Genomic DNA, 20,531 nt, shown 5'->3' on the forward strand with positions numbered 1-20,531 from the left:
TTTCAAATAAGACATAGTAACAAAAAACTGGCTCGATGTTATTTATACTTTGATGTTTGACTCATTTCAGGGATGGTAAAATTTTTATCAACAGCACATTTAATGGACATTCTGTAGCCTTAGTTCAATTCAGAGTAAACTAGCATCCACTAGAGTCCCAGGATTGTCTTTGTTATTAAGAAGTCATCATCCAATAATGATGTCCAAGAACCCCCAGACTAAAAGTCTTTCTCACCAGCCCCCACCCTGTGTGATTTGTACAATCAATTTATTAAATACTCCACTGAGAAAAAAAATGGGATTTTACTTGGTTTTATTACTTCACAATTTGACAGCATTTACTTCTCATCAATGAGAGATCTAGATCTGATTTGCATCATTTTTGATGGACCGGGCATAAGTTAAAGGATTCTGAAACTGACTCCAAAAACTTCTTTGATGAATTCCATATTTTCTCTGGATTTGAAAACTTTGCTACCAAGGGAATTCTAAACTTACTCTGTCCAGAAGTATTTTTAGGGATATTCCAGCGAATGGTCTTGGATGTATTCCCTGGAGTATCTGCTGGTGTGCAGGCATAAAAAAAAGGTTGAGTGTTTTTTCTCCTAAAATGAAAATAGTCAATCTCTTGCTGTTTTAAAATTGATTTAGGTTTATTTAAGAAATGCCGCCCTGGACTTTTAAAACCAGAGTCATATACTTCTTGCTTTTTCTGTTTCTCTTGACTTTCTGTAAAATTGTAAGAATGGTCAGGTTTCATAGTGTTCTCTTTGGACAGATCAACATTGGGCTTCTTTCCATCTTTATTTTCTACACTCAGAATTATTTTCCCATCATTTGCTTCAAGTTTTAGTTTGATGCTTGGGTCAGTTCGGGAAGCCAAAGGACAGCTTGTATGATTCCGTGTTTTCCTTGAAAGCCTGTCTTCTCTGGGTAATGAATATGGCATGGATTGACTTTCTAATGAACTATTAGACATCCAGTAAGGAGAATTAATTTTAGGGTGCAATTTCTTTTTTCTATATTGATGAGCTTTATTGTAAGATGACGTTATGAGCGAGTTGTATCTTTCAGAAACTTGGATATTTTGGGGAAATAAATCTCCTTTTTGGTAAACTGGCTTTGTTTTGGTGCTGATTTGGTTTGTCTTGCTGCGTTTTTCCAAAGAAATAAATTCCTCTAATTTAAATGGAATGTCAAAACACATTTCCTTCTGATCCTGCCTTAAAGGACCACCATCTGATAAAGGTACATTTTCCCAGGATTTTTTAAAGGTCCTGAAGATCACATTTGGTGTCTGGAAAGGCATTTCTATTTCTGCTTTTTTCTTGGGGGGAGGTGGAGATTTTTTTAATTTGACAGATTTCTGGGAAGGCTTTTCCACTTCTACTCTTTTCTTGGGGGGAGGAGGAGACTTCTTTAATTGGACAGGTTTTTGGACATTTTCCTGACGTTGAAGGTTAACGTCAGTCTTCTGAGATGAGGCAACTTCAGTCTTCTGAGGTGAGGCAACTTCAGTCTTCTGAGGTGAGGCAACTTCAGTCTTCTGAGGCAAGGCTTTTAAACTATGGCTCTCAGCTTTTGCTTTAACTCCCTTCTTAGTTTCAAAGATGTCACAAATCTCAGATGATGTTGAATGGTCACTGTGGATTTCAAAGAAATCAGGAGCATTTTCAGTCTTCTGAGGTAATGTCTTATGGAAGTCAAATACTATGTCAGTGTTTGTCTGAGCAGTAACAAATTCTACCTTCTTAGGTGTGGGAGGTGATTTACGTGTATTTTTCTCTGGCTCAGGACAAATTTCCACTTTCTGAAAGCAAGATACTTTTGAATCTTCAGAATTGTCAATATTTGTTGGTGCATCTTTTGGAGGATCAGGGACAGTTTTACTCAACTTTGGAGATACTTTTAAATGATTGTTGAATTTCTCTTTTCTTAGAGATTTATGGCGTTTTCTCAAAGAAAGATCATCTCTGTTTTTTTGTGTTAAACATTGAGAATCAAAGATAATGCTGGAACTATTCAGAGAAGGGGTTTTCCCCAAAATTGTTCTGTCATCCATTGCCTTAGGAATGTATTCAGAAGGACAAACAGATAGTAAAAATGACTTTAATAATTTTAATATTGATGGAGGAATTTTATAGGGGTTCTGCTTTTTGAAAGAGATATGTTGTTCTAATTTCTCCATGTCAATGGAAAAACAAACTTGGTTTCCAACCTTGTGTACAGTTGTACGGTTTTTATTAAGCTTAGGTCTGGGCAGATACTTGGGTGGCATAGTCAGCTTTGGGGACTGTGTCTCAACAGGAAGCCCCAAGAGAGTCATAAGACATTTGTGTTGTAAATTAAGAATTATTTGATGAAGAGATTTGGGGTCCATGAATGGCAATTTTGTGCTCCTTGGCTTTTTGACTTTGTTAGTATAATAAACTGATTCTAATCGAGGTTTTATTTGGACCTCATTATCTACCATTTTAATGGATTCTTCCACTACTCCAGGAATCATGTTCATTTTGATCTCCAATGTTTTAACTAAAAAATGTGTAACAAACTTTCTTAAATCATTGACTGTGAATCTCTGGAAAACTAGAGGAAACAATCGTCCCTTAGGTTCAGCAGGTGTATGTGAAGACTTTTGGTTTAACCTTAACTGCATATTGACCTCCACAGCTTGTTTAATGTTCTCATTGATGTAATTTGTGACGTTTAATTTGTTAACAATCACTGCTTTCATACTGCTGACAGGGCATAATTCTTTTGTTGTATTCTCACATTTCATTAATTTTGAGGGAATGACATCCTTCTGCTCAGCTGTCACTTTTCTCAAATAACAGGGTAAACTCCTCTTTGTTTCACCCTCAATGAAAAGTGAACAGATGACTCTTTTCACAGAACTTTCTTCTTCAGGACCATATATGTTTTTGGGAGGACTGGGGAAGAAGCTTTGGGGAAAAGAACTCATAACCGAATTTGAAAAACGACGTTTTTGTTTTTCACGAATGTGTGATTCTAATTTCTCCCTAACTTCTTTTTTAATTACTATCACATTTTTTTCAATATATTTAGTTGTACATTTCTGGTATATCATTTCAGGGATTGGAGTTACAACCTTTGGGATGATTTCTTTTAATGATCTTCGACTATTAATAGGGAGTCCAAGAAGAAACATCAAGTATTTGTGTTTTAAGTTCATCTCTATGGAATCAATTTCTTCCTGGAGCATAAATTTTAATTTTCTACATCTTGGAAATACTCGCCTATCACTGTGAGCGTCTTTTGAAATACATGGTTTGATGAGAGAAGGTAATTTTTGGTAAGATTCAATGGCTATTGTATGGATCCTTCCCTGTTTCAACTCTAGTCTCTTTTTTTGGAAATGAAAAATAAGTTTTGTTTTTTCATTAGCAGTGAGCCTATCAAGAACAGAAATGGAGCACGATTGTGATTTGAAGTTCCCAGGTATTACAATGCGTTGGCCTTTCTTTCTCCCATTAAGATATGTGGAAGCCTGCATTTCTTTTTTTATATCTGCTACAACGTGTTCTTGACCCTTTTTCTCTTGAAATGTTTCTTCCTGTGGAAACTTCTCTCTTTTTCTGTCAATTTCCCAGTTCCTCTCAGGAGGAATTTTTATGTGAGTGCCTAGGGAATTTAGCATTTCTCCACAGACTGAAGGAGGAAATGATGGATTTTTCATGTCTGATGCTAATTGTGATATTCTCTTTTGAAATGGAACAGGGATGGAGGTGCCTCTAGATTCTGTAACACCTCCAGTTTTTATGTAAGACTCAAGGGACCTTTTGCTTTCTACAGGAATTGAAAGAGAAAGCAATGATTTTTTCAAATCCAATACTACTTCTACTGATTTCTTTTTAATGGAGCATGGACTACGTGTGGAGGCATCTATGGAATTTGAAACAGCTTCCGTGATATGAGACTCTAAGGACTTTATGATTTCATCACAAATTGGAGAACATACTGATTTCTTCACATCTTCTAGTGTTTGCACTGATTTCCTTTTAGCTTCAGGAGGAAAGGAAATAGACATGTCTGAAGATTCTGAAATAGTGGAACTCTCGAAAGACTTTTGCATTTCTTCACCAACTGAAGAACACACTAAATTGCTCATGTCCGCTATTACCTGTACAGTTTTCGTTTTCCTAGAACTTTTGTTGGGTGCACAAGTAAATATAGATTCCAAAACATCTTTTTTTGCTTTGTGCGGTCGAGGGGATTTTTTAATTTTTTCTTCATAATTTAAAGAATTTGGTTCAGCTGGAGGTGAATTGTAAAAACATACATCACTAGACTGTGAAGTGTCATCAGGAGGCTTTTGAATTTCTTCACAAACCGAAGAAGTCACTGTCTCTTTTATGTCTTCCACTGATTGGACTGTTACAGCTGAGCATGGACAAGGAATAGAGGTAATGTTTGATTCTGAAAAGTCTTCAGTTTTTATCTGAGTCTCAGGAGGTAATTTGATTTCTTCACGACCTGAAGCACAACACACTGAATTAACATCTGATAGTATTTCTATACTAGTTGCATCTGACTTTGTTAGACTTGTATCAATTTCACTCACTTCACAAGAATCAGACTTTTTTATTTCTGGAGAAGGAATTGTATTTTTAAAGTCTGCCACTATTTGCTTTTTTGTCGTATTTGGACTGGTCATGGGGGCATTGCTAAATTTTGAATCAACTCCACTTTCTACTTTTGACTCAGATGGTTTGATTTCTTCACAAATTATAGGTATACATACTGAATTGTTTTTGTCTTCCATTATTTTTACATATTTGATTTTAATTTGAGAGGGATTAGGAACAGTGGAGTAGATAGAATGTAAAATATTTGTTGCTTTCATGTGGTTCTCAAGAGATCTTTTGATTTCTTCACTACTTAGAAGACATACTGGTGTTTTTGAGTCTTCTGAGATTTCTGTTGGTGTTTGTTCAAGTGAAGGTACACCGGGATTAATGGCACTCCCAGATTTTGAAATAGTTATCGGTGAACATTTTTTATCAGGCTGCCCCTCAAGCTTTGTAGTAAACCATTCTTGCTGATTTGCATCATTTCCTTGGGTCATGGAATCTCTTGGGCTATCACTCTCCACCAGTAATTGTGTCTTAATTAGTGATTTGTCTTCTTGGTAGGGTGCAGTTTGGAGATTAGCAATCTTTTCTGAATCAAAGAGAGGTTCACATTTGACTTCAATTAATGATGCCTCTGCTCCTTGAGATTGATCTTGCATTATTCTATTCATGTCTTCTTCAAAATATTCTTTTTTCTCCTGTTTTTCACGTTGAAGTGGGGACTTTACAGGAGCAAAAATAGAACAGAGAAAAGATTTTAATACTACTCTTGGCTGCAGGGTCTTCTGCCTTGAATTAAACAATTTAAGCCTTTTTCCAGTTCTGGAACATTCATATTCAGGCATGTCAGTTTTATTTGTTATATTCTTTCCCAGTGAATTTGACATTTTAAAACTCTCTGGGTAAATAGCATCATTTATTTCATTTGCATACTCAGGTTGAAATGAAAACTTCTTGGGGAAAGAATCAGAATTCAAAGCAGTTTGATGTACACATTTGGGTTGCTGGGTTTCTTGCTTTAGAGCAAGAAAGTCTGTCTTATTTGAATATGATAGGCAACCCTTTTCTTTGTTGTTCACAGTTAATCCTGTTCTGATCATGCCATAGTGTTTATTTTTCTGCTTTTTGATATCTGAGTCTTTTGAAATACATCTAGAGGTATCTGTTGATTTTCTAAACTCACCTTTATTTTCCACTGATCGAGGTATCTTCTCAAGTGGCTGTGCATAAGATATTTTCTGTGGTAACTTTTTGCTCTGTACCTGTGGAAAAAACTTAATTCTTGTGTCTCTTGGCTTATCTGTATTTGTCCTTATTCTATGATCATCAAAAGATGAGTTGGGCACAGAACCTTGTAGAGCTTTCAGAACTGAATCTGGTAAGGCATTCCATGTATTCATTTCACAAGTGCTTTCTGATTTTGCAATGTGCCATTCCAGTTTTTTTCTACTGGCTAATGTACCATAGCCTGGAATATTAAGTAGCTGTGAATATGATTTTTTCCTTGCCTTGATACTCACAACTCTGGGACCTATTGTATTTCTCAAATCTGTTGAACAAATTCCACTTTTATGCCTTGTTTGAGCTGAAATAGGTATACAAGTACTAGGCAATATCGAACTTTTTTTCTGTTCTTCCTCTTGATTTAAAATATTTATGTTCTCCATGATATTTAATATATGTGGATTTATTGTTTTGTCTTTTCTCAGAGATAAAATTGGTGGACTTTCATCTAAAAAGTTAGTAGTGAACGGTTTCCCCAAATAAGCATTTGGGAACTTGGATAAATCTTGAACTTTTATAGATGTTTTGATATTAATACTGTTTTGAGCCTGATTACAATCATGGGCCTGGCCTGGGGCTTCAGTCTGGACTGAAACTTCAGTTTGAGGATGGAAGAAAACACTGGGCCCAATATCACCTTGGTAGTGAAATAATGACTCTTGGGGCATTTTCTCTCTTTTCCAAGAAGTTTCTTCTGATGGGTATGGTGGAGCTTGATTCAATTTTGCAAAGTTTGAGCTTTGATAAGTAGTTTTAATCTTTACCACAGGCTGAGATTTTGAAGGGATTTGATTTCTCAAATTCTCTTCTAGAAGCCTGATTTGATTTCTGGGAAGATATAAATGAGCTGAAGGGCATGGTGTCAGATCTAGATCATCATTTTCTAATGTCACTTTGGATTTTCTCAAAAAGTTATGATCAGAAGAAAACCGTACATTCTTATTTTTATTTACATGCATTTTCCTTATTGGTAATAATTTTCTTGATGAGAATGGTGGTGTTTCAAACATAAGATGAGAAAATCTTTTCTGGTTAGAAGGGCGCTTCCTGTGTACTGAATTTAAAAATGAAGAAGATGAAATAGCCTCACTTGAAAATGACAGCCAGCTTCCACTGCCACTAGGCCAACTTAATTGGCTTTCATTATCACTATTACCAGACCATGTTTCATATGAAGTTGAAAGCATCTCATTAATGATGTATTCTGTATTCTGGGAGTCAAGGGAAGACAGAAGTTGACTCCTTGATAAAGATGCAAGCCTATAAGAAAATATAGAATATTACATAAAGTTATATTTGGCATATATTTTTTCTAATACAGTTATGTCCTGATTAAGAAAAAAAATATGAAAATCCAAATTTGCAAAACAACTAAAGCAAGGAGTTGAATTACATTACAAAAGGATTTGCTACTCATTCAACAAATCAGTTGATTCGGTGAAAGGAATTATTTTATAAATTTCCAAGAATTTATTTTCCCCTTATCAACATAATAAGGTCTTAAAAAAAAAAAAGACAGGTTAATTAGAGGCCTCCTACCTCCCAAACTATAGGAGTTAAGATTTAGGATGGGAAGACAGCATGGTGTAATGAAATGAAATTAGATTTTGAGCTTTGGTTCAGTTTTAATTGATATCATGGGTTGGAGTTTTGGTAAAATTTGATTTTTCAGGTTATATTCCAGAAGTCTATTATATAATTTTTCTTTGATCATAAATTTTGGAGGATACAACAGAAAGAGGAAAAGCCTCTATATTTTTACTATAACTTTGCTATTTATATCATCCTCATCTTGATTCAACTTCTAACTTTGATACATACTAGCTGTGTGACTCTGGGCAAGTCATTTCACTTATTCTTAATCCCAATTTTCTTAATTACAAAATGAAAAAAAATATATTTGTACTATTTCCAGGAATCCTGTTTTTGATTACTTTTAAGGCATCACATTCAATGTGAGCTATTATTGTTGTTGTTACTTTCCATGATCTTATTTGGAGTTTTCTTGGCAAAAATGCGAGAGTGATTTGCCATTTCCTTCTCCAGCTCAATTAACAATTGAGGAAATTGAGGTAAGCAGAGTTAAGTGACTTGCCCAGGGTCCCATAGTTAGTACATGTCTGAGACCAGATTTGAACTTAGTTGATTCCAGTTGAAATAGTTGATTCCAGAATCAACTTTCTAATTACTGTGCCACCTAGCTATGAATGAACTATTATAGCACAAGTAAAAAATCTGTAAGGAATTTTAGTGGAAAGCTGAAGTTTTGTGAAGTACCAAGAGAAATGGACTTGCTCAGAAAGATCTATGATTTGCAATTCTAACTCTGTCATTTAAGTGACTTTCTATAAATCATTAACTTCTACAGATCTCATTTTTCTCATCTATAAAACAAAACAAAAAAACCACCTTGCATTATTTACCTACTTGGCAGTTTTACTTCTTTTTAATTAATTAACTTATTTTTTCCAGGCAGTTTTTAGGTAGTATGGTGAATAAACTGCTGGACCTAGAGACAGGAAAATCTGAATTCAATTCTGCCTCAGACATTTACTAACTTGTATCATCCTAGGCAAATCATCATAAACTCTCTGTGCCTTAGTTTCCTTATCTGCAAATTTGGGGTGATAAAAGCACCAACTCCCAGAATTATTGTAAGGATCAAATGAGATAACATTTTTAATGATTTGGGGTGGGTGACTTGCCAGCTTTGAGCTCAGGTCTTCATGACTCCAGGGTCATGCTCTATCTACTATATCCCCTAGCTGGCCTATGAGATAACTTTTTAAAAGAGTTTTGCAAACCTTTAAGGCTATGTTAATGCTAGTTACTTCACTAGACTATTGTGAAGACTGAATGAGATAATGTTTGTAAACCATAAAAAATTTTATAGGTCATAAAGACAAAGGGCAAAGCTCCTTTCAGCCTTTCAGTGGGCTGAATCTATTCAGCTGAATGGGCTGAATGGGCTGATGGGCTGAATAGTTCACAATGATGACCTTGCCCCTTGTACTTAGCATGGTCTCTTTATGCTTTTCTCCCTTTACTCATTAAAATAAAAGAATAGAAGATGCTTAGGGTAATAAGAGGAGAGAACATTGAGCCTCAGAGTTATAGGGTAGTTTTAGGGCAAATTGCCACTAACAGGTTTATTAGTGTCCAGAGATAAAAATCTGAAAAATCTAGTGAATGTTCACACAAGTTTTCAAGTGAGGTCTCTGATAAAGAGACTCTAGAGTCTTCACCAAGAAGAACCCAAAGAGAGATGCTATAGGAGGCAGAGCCAAGATGGAGGAGTAAAGGCGGAGACTTGCCTGAGCTCTCCCCCAAACCCCTCCAAGTATCTAATGAGCTAACTTTTTTTGGTTATCTTCTTTTCCAAGCTGTTGATTCATTTTTCATGATTTTCTTGCATCACTTGCAATTATCTTCTCAATTTTTCCTCTACCTCTCTTTTTTGATTTTCAAAATCCTTTTGAGATCTTCCATGACCTGAGACCATTTCGTGTTTTTCTTGGAGGCTTTGGATGTAGGGTTGTTCTCTGTATCTTCTTCTGAGTGTATTTTGAACAAAATCCTAGGAGAGCAGAACCCACAAAAAGACAGAGTGAAACAATTTTCCAGCCCAAGACAACTTAGAAGGTTGTCAGAGTAGGAGTGGAGCACAATCCAGCATAGGCTGTACCAGCAAGGCTCTGGCCACAACATACCAAGAGCAGGCCCAGGGGGCCACTAAATCAGCCCTGGCAGCAGATGCTTCCAAAGCTCTCAGGCTACAGACAGTAAGGGGATCAAACAACTGGTCAAAAAGAGATTACAGGGGTCTCTTTGCTAGCAATAAGGCAGGATTCTGTTTTTCTTTGCCCCTATTCCAGATCACAGTCCTGAATGGCAGTCCAGGTTGAGGAGAAGCACGAGGCACACCAGAACTGTGGTCCCAATGGATAAGGGAAAAGAGTGATCGTGGTCATTCACAGACCCCAGTACAGGCTAGGAGAGACTTCTCCTAGTTTTGTCTCAAAACACTTTGTTTGACTCAAAACACTTCTCCTTAGATCTTATTATTTTGGAACAACTGAAAACTTACAGGTCCTTAGAAGTATCTCTGAAAACAGTTGCACAAAACCCTGAAGCTTGGGACAATGCACTTTCCATGCTGAAAGGAGAGCACTACTTCAACAAATTGGTAAAAGTCAAGTAATAGGCTTGGAAAATGTACAAAAAGAAAAAAGAGTCTGATCACAGAAAGTAACTATAGTGACAAGGAAGTTTAAAACACACTCAGAAGATAAAGAGAATGCCCCTTACATCCAAAGCCTCTCAGAAAAATATGAATTGGTCTCAGGTCATGGAAGAGCTCAAAAAGGATTTTGAAAATCAAATAAGAGAGTAGAAGGAAAATTGGGAAAATGCAGATGATAATGATAACAATAATATATATATTTCTTTTTATTACAAAATTGTGAGGTTCTTATGATAAAATATAGGCAAAGCAGTTTGCAGATCTTAAACTTAAACTTAAACTAAAACTATAAAAATGTCATTTGTTAGAAGACAGGAATACTTTGTATAAGTTGCCCAAAGGATATGAACTTAGAAATGCTATTTTTTAACTATAAAAGAAGCACAATTCTAGGCAACTTTAACAGATAAACTAATGAAGACTGCTTAGTTTGTTACTCCATCATCACAATTTGATGGTCCTATATACCTTTACTGTTTGAATACTATTAGTACCACAATAACCAGACTCCTTTGCCTACCTAGAGTAATAACGTCATAACCCTAGGGCACTGGATATATAAGGGTCCCAAAATATTGTTTTGGGATAATATAGCAGGACCCAGTCAGAGGCTCTAAAGTGAGAGGCTTATTACTTGATACAAGGTTGTTATTTTGTTTTGTTTTAAATCTACTTTGCATTCCAAAATAGTCAAGGGAAATAATAAAATTGTACTTCCTTTCAAAACATTTTATTTGAACTTTTCACTACAGATTTGTCTCTGTACTCCAATTACTCTAAACTGCTATTTTAAAATTCTCTATCTTACAGATTTTTGCCCATGTCCATGAGATGGTTAGAAAATCTCTCAGCACAAGGAGGTTTGGTATAAATGTTTTAGGTAGTAAGGGATGTTAAGGGGGGGGGGAGATCCCTAAAGTAAAAGGTAGTAGATCCTTCCTCTACCTCCTTTAATCTGGGATAATTTTCAGGTGTCATTACTGGGAAGAGATCATATGAGATTAAGGAGCTAAGACTTTCTCAAAACTAATGTGGTGATGTCAGGAATAGAAAAGCAGTAGGGAAAGAAGAACAAGTTTCGAAGTTCACCAAACCAGGACAGAAAGCCATCCAACAAGAAGTCTAGGTAGCAGATAAAGCAGGGAACACAATCAGAGTGATGGGTCTAAGGCAGAGACTCTTAATCTGAGGTCCACAGAAGCCCAAAAATTCTGTAGATGGATTTCAGGATATCTATAAAAACTTGAATGAGGAAAAAATAATTTTTTTCCCGCTAATCACTATCCAAAATTTAGCATTTCTTCAATTATCAATTTAGGCAACAAACATTCTGAGAAATCTGGATTCACTAAACTGCCAAAAAAAAAGGGTCAATGGTATTAGAAAAGATTAAGAACTTCTGGTTTTAGGTGTGGGATAATCAGACCCAAAGAAGATGGATTAGGTTGCTGAAATTTCTTTTTTGGGGGTCCTAGGTCACTCTTCTAATCCCATCCCTCCTGTTGTGCAAAGGCCCAAGCTAGTTAAGAGCCAACAGCTAGATCGACTTTCTGAGTAGATCCAATTGTGCATCAAGTGCACTTCAGTCAAAACCTGATCAAAGATGGCAAATGTTAAAAGGGAGGAGAATGTAAGGCAGAATTGACCAATGAGAACAAAGTCCTAGAAGCATGCATTTTTGGTAAGCCTATTGCTGATATAATAACAGTAGTGAGAAATGGAAAAAAAAGTGATCATGTCATCTTAGAACTCATAGTAACAAATAAAAGTAATGTTTAGTATAGTCAGATATGCATTCAAAACTTTCAAAAGCAGATTTCAGAATGGTTAGGGAATGATTGCCATGATTCTGTGTGACACATTTGAACCTCTAAGAGAATTAGGAGTTTCTAGAAAACAAAATTCTGACAATTTAGTCACAAATTATTTCAAAGAAGAAAAAGGAAGCCATTTTAAGAAGTGTTCATTTCATATAAACATTAAAACCAAAAATACAAAAAACAATAAGACATAAAATTTAACATAAATAAAATTAAATGGAAATAGTCTGAATTTACCAATCAAAAATCAAAGAGTTAACGCATTTTAAAAAACAAAATCTCAAAAATTTGTGTGACTGCAAAAGAAATTATTTCTAAAGAAGTTTTAGAGTACTCTGCATACTAATGTTTGTGGCAGCCCTTTTTGTAGTGGCTAAAAGCTGGAGACTGAATGGATGTCCATCAGTTGGAGAGTGGTTGAATAAATTGTGGTATATGAAAATTATGGAATATTACTGTTCTGTAAGAAATGACCAACAGGATAATTTCAGAAAGGCCTGGAGAGACTTACATGAACTGATGCTGAGTGAAATGAGCAGGACCAGGAGATCATTATATACTTCAACAACAATACTATATGATGACCAGTTCTGATGGATCAGGCCATCCTCAGCAACGAGATCAACCAAATCATTTCTAATGGAGCAGTAATGAACTGAACTAGCTATGCCCAGAAAAAGAACTCTGGGAGATGACTAAAAACCATTACATTGAATTCCCAATCCCTATATTTATGCACACCTGCATTTTTGATTTCCTTCACAAGCTAATTGTACAATATTTCAGAGTCTGATTCTTTTTCTACAGCAAAATAACGTTTTGGTCAGGTATACTTATTGTGTATCTAATTTATATTTTAATATATTTAACATCTACTGGTCATTCTGCCATCTAGGGGAGGGGGTGGGGGGGGGGTAAGAGGTGAAAAATTGGAACAAGAGGTTTGGCAATTGTTAATGCTGTAAAGTTACCCATGTATATATCCTGTAAATAAAGGGCTATTAAATTTAAAAAAAAATAGAGTACTCTGCATAGAAAGGAACACCTGAAAATTTTGTCTGGATCCTCAGGAAGTTGGCTCAATATTGTTTTCTCACCTGAAAGGGAGGTAGTTCCCAGTTCCTAAATATCTATAGAAAGAGTTCCAGTTTATGTGGAAAAATTGATAGAGTTCAGGTTTCCTTCTGAAATAGAAAGCTAGATCTTTGTCTTTTTCTTTATTACCAATTATTTATTGAGTTGGAGGGAAGACTATTTCCAGGTTAAGCCAGGCCTTGGTAAGCACTCAGCAAGCAAATAAGATGATGAACTTCGTAAAAATTTTTGCCTACAACATGTAAGATTGTATAGATTCTGGGCCACATTGATTGTTTCCTATGTAGCATTTGGAAAGCAAGAAAAAGAACAATGTTTAAATCACCCCAGAACTTTAGGGGACAGTTCTGGATTGTGGATAGCAATATGGTTAACCAAATATACTTCAGTCAATTTGACCAAAGATGGCAAATTTCATAAGGGAGGAGAGTATAAGGGGGAACTGACCAGTGAGAAGCTAATCCTAGAAGCTCATGCTTCTGGTAAACCTGCTTTGATAAGCTTTCCCTATATTTCCCATGCTTAGAGGAAATCTTTTGCTCACCATTTGAGTTCATTTTTTCCCTCTTCACAGTCTTAAACTCTTTTTCTCTTTTCTCCAAAGAAGACTCTTAGATAATTAACAAATAAAATCTTCCTCTACATTGCAGGACTACTCAGAGAACTGCAAAATCCACAAACTGACTCTCTATTTGAAAACATATTCAGATATTTTACAAATGTTTCCTACATGAGGAAAAAATACCTATGAGGTGACTGCTGAGCTGGGACTATATATACAAAAGGCTCCAAAGTAGGTTCAGTTAGTTCTCAGATATAAGGACTGCTCTATGGGTTCTTAAGAATGGTGAGGTGGAAGAATATTACATGCTTATGGATAGGCTGAACTAATATAATAAAAATGACAGTTCTACCTAAATTTACTCAGTGCCATATCAATATCAAACTGCCAGGAAATTATTTTGTAGAGTTAGAAAAAATAACAAATTTCATCTGGAAGAACAAAAGATCAAGAATTTCAAAGGAATTAATGGGAAACAAAAAACAAAAAAACAAACAACAAACCAAAGTGATCTGGCTGTACCAGACCTAAAAGTATATTATAAAGCAGTAGTCATCAAAACCATTTGATACTTAAGAAATAGAGTAGTGGATCAGTGGAATAGGATAGATTTAGAAGACACAATAGTCAATGACTACAGTAATCCAGTGTTTAATAAACCTAAAGACCCCAGCTTCTGGAATAAGAACTCACTATTTGACAAAAATTACTGGGAAAATTAGAAAATAGTATGGCAAAAACTAGACATTGACCAACATCTAACATCTTATACCAAAATAAGGTGGAAATAAGTTCATGATTTGAACGTGAAGGGTTATACTATAAGAAAATTAGGAGAACAAGGGATAGTCTACCTCTCAGATCTATGAAGAAGGAAAATTTATGGCCAAGAAGTAGAGAACATTATAAAATGCAAAATGGATAATTTTGATTATATTAAATTGAAAAGGTTTTGTGCAAACAAAACCAATGCAACCAACATTAGAAGGAAAGCAGAAAACTGGGGGAGGGGAATCCAAGGGTTTTGATAAAGACCACATTTCTAAAATATATAGAGAACTGACTCAAATTTATAAGAATACAAGACATTCTACAATTGATAAATTAGCAAAGGATATAAGCAAACAATTTTCAGACAAAGAAATTAAAGCCATTTCTAGTCATATAAAAATGCTATAAATCACTATTGATTAGAGAAATGCAAATTAAAATAACTCTGAGGTATTATATCACATCTTCAGATTGGCTGAGGTATTATATCACATCTTCAGATTGGCTAAGATGATAGGAAAAGATATTAATAAATGTTTGAGGGGATCTGAGAAAACTGTGACACTAATACATTGTTAATGGTGGAGTTGTGAACTGATCCAACAATACTGGAGAGCAATTTGAAACTATGTTCAAAGTGGATACCATTTGATCCAACAATGTTTCTACTGGGTCTGAATCCCAAAGAGATTATAAGAAGGGAAAAGGATCCACATATGCAAAAATATCTGTAGCAGCCCTTTTTGTACTTGCAGGGAACTGGAAATTGAGTGGATGGATGCCCATCAGTTGGCGAATGGCTGAATAACTTATGGTATACAAATATAATGGAATATTATTGTTCTAAAAGAAATGATTAGCAAACTGATTTCAGAAAGGCCTGGAGAAACTTATATGAACTAATGGCAAGTGAAATGAATAAAGCCAAGAGAACATTTTACATAGCAACAACAGGATTATGTGATGACCAACTGGGATGGATTTGGCTCTTTTCAACAATGAGTTGCTTCAGGCCAGTTCGATAGACTTATAATAGAAAGAGCCATCTGCATCCAGGGAAAAGACTATAGGGACTGAATGTAGATCACAACATAATAGTTTTACCTTTTGTTGTTGCTGTTGTTGTTTGCTTGTTTGGTTTTTTTCCTCATTTTTTTTCTTTTTGATCTGATTTTTCTTGTGCAGTGTGATAAATGTGGAAATACATTCAGAAGTGTGGGTAATGTAGGCACAGTTCCACCATGGCTTTAGGATCTCCCCATGTTAGCAAGCTCCTTCTATAACCTCAAAATTTGCATGTCTTTTAATATAATTAGCACAATTTAAAATGACAAATAATAATGGTTGCAATGAAACTTTTCTTGTCTTAATAACAAAGGGGAGAATGGCATTCATTCCAGGCGGGTAGAGACCCTTGTGCAAAAGCAAAGATGGAAAGCTTGGGAATTAGCTAGTAAGCTAGATTGTCTAGAAGGTGGAACTCTAGTAGAGAAATATGAAATGAGTTATAAATGATGAAACCATATGATTATGGGTCTTAAATGACTTGCTATGAAATCTAAAGCATAACGAACAAGTTAACTTTGGTCAAAAAAGCCACTTCTTCTGAAGCAAGAGACCGAAAGGAAAGCATAGGAAAGCTTTGAAGTAAAGGGGAATGGAAGCTAAGAGACCTTCCCTTAGATGACTCGATCTCCTCAGATGTTGCAGAAGGCAACTTTCATGTTACTTTCTATGCCTTTTCTTCCTTTAATTGCTAAATATCTTCAACTTATTATCTACAGTTATTGCTTCCATTTTCTCACTATCCACATAATTGAAATCTGGCTTCTTTCCCTTTTACCCAACTTAAATTATTTTCTCAGAGCTCACTGAGGAAGTCCTAATTGTCAAATGCAATAAACTATTCTCAACCCTTATCTTCCATGACTTTTCTACACCAAACCCTCTCATTTGATTCTCTCTATTCACTGTATTTCTGATAATTTCTTTGCATTATCCATGTAATCATTTAATTTCTAACTCTTTTACCTGCTCTTGTCATTCCCATAACTTAGTTGTTTCCAGTGATTTTTTTTTTGGTCTTCTTTCCTTGTTCTACATCTCCTTCCGTGGTGATATCATCTATTTCTACAGCTTTGACTATTATCTTAAGTCATTCCCAATTTTACATCACTAGGCTAACTTTTCTCCAAGTCCCAGCACTAAAAGTCAAACATATCTAAAACTAAAATGATCCTCTTTCCCCCTAAATTTCCATGATATCATTTGGCCCTTTTATTCTATCCTTGTCTATTCTCTTGGAAACAATTAAGAAGGTAATGACCACAGTATAATATGAATAATGTATATATATATATATGTATATATGTAATAATATATAATAATATATATAGTATGAAAAGTGCTGTATTTGGAATTAAAGATAACAACAAAAAAGAATATAATCTTATATGGGATTCAAAAAAAATAACTTTGCAAGCAAAAGATGGGGAAGTGTATCTAGGTAACATTTCATCTAGAAAAGATCTGGATATTTTAATAATAATCACTATTATTTGTGTAATACTTTAAACTTTGCAAAAAGTATCTTATGTAAATAATCTTTTTTGAGCCTCACAGCAATCCCGTGAGATGGACACTATAAAAGTATCATTATAAACACTTTGCAATTGAAGAAACGAGGTTCAGAGAAATTAAGAATGGTTAAGATATTTAGTAATTTTCAGAAATGGGATGTAAACACATATCTTTCCTGATTTCAAGACTAATTAATGCTCTCTTGACTATGCTTCTTTGACTCTTATTTTAGTAAAATGCAGATAATGCAAGATGTGTTAACCAAACAGCTTTGGTAAGCTACAATGATATATCTTGTACTAGAAAATGTACTGAAAGATATGTACCAGAATAATAAAAGTTTGGTTGAACATCTTATGAAAATTGGTTGAATGAGTGGAAATGTCTAGCTTAGAAAAAGACAAAATTTAGAGAAATAGTTATACTCAAATATGAAAAAAGTTGTCAAGTAGATTTCGTTTACTTATTGCCAGAAAGCAAGACAAGGATAAGTAGATACAAGTTCCAAAGTGAAATAGATATAGATATTTGAAAAATAGGGTTAAGACTGTCTCAGAAAGAGGGGAGAAAGTAATGATTTGGAAAATAAACAACGATTGCTTTCTTTTTAAAAAAGTGAATAGGCTGATTTTTAAATTGTAGTGCTGCTATATAAGCCATTATTTATCCTCATAATTGTTATTTTTCATGTTATATGTTAAACAATTTTTATAATTATCCAAATTACATCCCCAAACTCTTGGAAATGGAAACTTTTTTGAAAACAAAAAAAAAAACCCATGATTTTTAAAACAAAAAAAGGATTAAATTTGACAAAGTATAGCTAATACAGTTTAAAATGCCAAGATATTTCACTTACCTTCTTTTTGGAGGTAACTGAGTACGTGGCCAATCTTCTATAGGTAAATAGGGGAAAACAACAATTAATAAGATAGCACAATTAGTGGTTTACATCAAATAGAAATTTAGTAAATGGGCAGCACATTTACCATATCCAAAGTTTTTCAGAAAAGTATTTTCTTCCTCCTGTTTCAAAGAAGAAAATGATAGGTTAGAATAGCAAACCAATATGCTTAATTGTTTTCTATTTTTTTTTAATTGGAAGTTGATATGGACCTGTAAGGAGTAGGGGCACATTGCTTATTAATAAGCAATAGACTCAAGAAGTATATCAGTGAAAAATAATGACAAAAATATCAGATTTTTTAAAAGATGCAAACTAAGATGTCTGACTTGGACATTTAACAAAATGTGTTTTTAAAAAATTGGAAACAATAAAATAAACCTAACTCTCCTTTAATTCACCACATTGACTCTTACCTCCAAAGAATCTGAGCTGCTCTCTTTCTGGATCTTTCTTTCTGCAAGCTTTTTATGACAAATCCTACAAAGTTCCAGGAGGAGTAGCTCAAAAGTAATTACAAGGAAGGTCATACAAAAAACAGCCTTCCAGTCATAGTTAGAACCCCAGGATTCAAGATAGTTCAATAACATGGCAGCTGTTTCTTCTTCCATTATTGTTATCTCCCCTTTCTTCACTCAACAATATCAGTTTTTTAGAGTAATATAATGTTTATAATGTTCGGGGTCGGTGTTCCATTCTTAAGTCCTCAATTAGAATGCCTGAAAATATTCATAGTTGGAATAGCCATTTTTCATAACCACAGTCAGAGCTCTGTCAGAGGGAAGTATCACTACAACCCATTGTGCTATCAAGTGTAACAGTGACTGGTCTTGGCTTTGACTGCAGTGAGAAACGTGTCATAGTGGGACTAACTGAGCTCATATCAAGTGACTCTAGCCACTAAGAAAACTAGATTTTAGGGAGACATTCGTTACCATTGACCACCTGGTTTATTAAAATCTTGAAAAACAAGCCTTACTGACTTCAGAAAACATCACGAGATTTTTCTGTTGTTATTTTTTAGTTGTTTTAATTCATGTTTGACTTTTTGTGACTCCATTTGGGGTTTGCAATATTGGATACTGGAATGGTTTTTCAATTCCTTCTTTGGCTCATTTGACAGATGAGGAAACTGAGGCAAATATAAGTGATTTGCCAAGGTCACACAGTTAGTAAGTTCTGAAGCTGGTTTAGAACTTAGGTCATCCCGAACCCAACCCTTGTACTATATCCAATGTGACATTTAGTTGTCCCTTATTTGTTATTTTTCAGTTGTGTTCAACTCCTTATTGTTTTGGCAAAGATACTGGAGTAGTTTGCCATTTCCTTCTCCAGTAGATTAAAGCAAATAGAGGTTATATGATTTGCACAGGCTCATATAGTAAGTATCTGAGGCTAATCATTCAGTTTAATGAATGACAAGCATTTATTAAACACAAGTTTCTGTCAACAAAAAATATAAAATGGAATAATTCCTGCCTTCAAGCAGCTTAAATTCTATAGGAATATGGATTTAGATCTAAATCTAGATCTAGAAGGTATATAAAGATCACTTTGTCCAACCCTTTTAAATAAAACTGATAAAAAAGGTTATCAAGGTATCAACTTTCACAGTTGAGAGAAACAATTTTTAGGAGAAATCATTCATTCTTTTGTCAAATCTGGAAAAGTTTCTACAGCTAGAAATTATGGCAAAGTTGGTTTTTTTGTTATTAATTATTTCTGTTTGGGAGCCTTTTTAAGAGAATTGACAGGAATCAAGTTTTTTGTTGTTGTTTCAGTCATATCTGAGTTTTTTTTTGTAGCACTATTTGGAGTTTTTTTGGCAAAGATACTTGAGTGGTTTGTCACTTCCTTCTCCAGAACATTTTACAGATGACGAGTTGATGCAAACAGGGATAAGTGACTTGTCCAGGGGCACACAGCTAGTGTCTGAAGTCAGATTTGAACTCATGAATCTTCCTGATTCCATGCCCAGTGCTCTACACAGTGTACCATCTAGCTGCTCTCTATATTGTACACATTGTGATATTGTAAAAGTAGGGTTAAGTTTGGAACTGGGATTCCTAGATACAATTTCAGACTCAGGCACTTTCTAGGTGTGGGACCACGTTTGATGAAAGTAATTTTCCTTCTCTGTAAAATCAGCCTCATAAAACTCACTATCTAGAAGAATTATGAAAAGGACGTTATTAATGTGAGCTATAGTGCCAATGATCTTGTCATCAATAGATGGTTTAAGTGGTATGGCCAGTTTTGCACACTGAAAAGAACATTGCAATTGGAGTCACCTGGATTTATAATCTTAACTCTGTCAATGACTACCTATGTGATCTTGGGAAGGTCACTTTACTATTTGGCCCAATTCCTCAAAGCTAGAACAAAAAAAAATGGACTAGATCACTTTTAAGACCTCTTTCACTACTAAAATTTAGGCTCCTAGGACCAAATATTGATTTGTAGATGTGGCCATTGTTTGAAGGAATAATTGTCATTTCTAGTTCTGCTTCTTACAGGCTATGATGAAACTTTTGTTAAAATAATAATAATAAACCACCTCACTAAATCTGGAACCAAACCAAATGTCATAATTGTGAAATAACTAAACTGATCCCTCAGTGAAAATTCTTCGACTCATTCAGTTAACAATAAGTATTTATTAAGGATCTATTATATGTCT

At 34.8% G+C, this 20,531-nt stretch overlaps 1 protein-coding gene across 1 annotated transcript; it reads right to left on the reverse strand.

Moving 5' to 3' along the window:
* Positions 1-296: 296 nt before the first annotated feature.
* On the reverse strand, positions 297-18,674 carry LOC111720008. The gene is made up of 4 exons (XM_031958689.1): positions 18,268-18,674; positions 17,937-17,973; positions 17,807-17,843; positions 297-7,136 (listed from the first exon to the last, which is right to left on the reverse strand). Exons 1-4 carry the CDS (start codon positions 18,460-18,462, stop codon positions 377-379), a joined length of 7,029 nt encoding a protein of 2,342 aa, XP_031814549.1. The 5' UTR covers positions 18,463-18,674; the 3' UTR covers positions 297-376.
* Positions 18,675-20,531: the final 1,857 nt, after the last annotated feature.

This window comes from Sarcophilus harrisii, chromosome 3 (genome assembly GCF_902635505.1).
Source record: "Sarcophilus harrisii chromosome 3, mSarHar1.11, whole genome shotgun sequence".
NCBI classification, from domain to species: Eukaryota; Metazoa; Chordata; class Mammalia; order Dasyuromorphia; family Dasyuridae; genus Sarcophilus; species Sarcophilus harrisii.

Excerpts from the sequence above, each read along its gene's own strand:
- LOC111720008 (XM_031958689.1), bottom strand. The coding sequence starts at position 18,462 with ATGGAAGAAGAAACAGCTGCCATGTTATTGAACTATCTTGAATCCTGG. Across the intron at positions 17,974-18,267 it reads GCAGCTCAGATTCTTTGGAG|GAGGAAGAAAATACTTTTCT; the intron begins GTAAGAGTCAAT and ends TCTTTGAAACAG. Across the intron at positions 7,137-17,806 it reads CAGTTACCTCCAAAAAGAAG|GCTTGCATCTTTATCAAGGA; the intron begins GTAAGTGAAATA and ends ATTTTCTTATAG.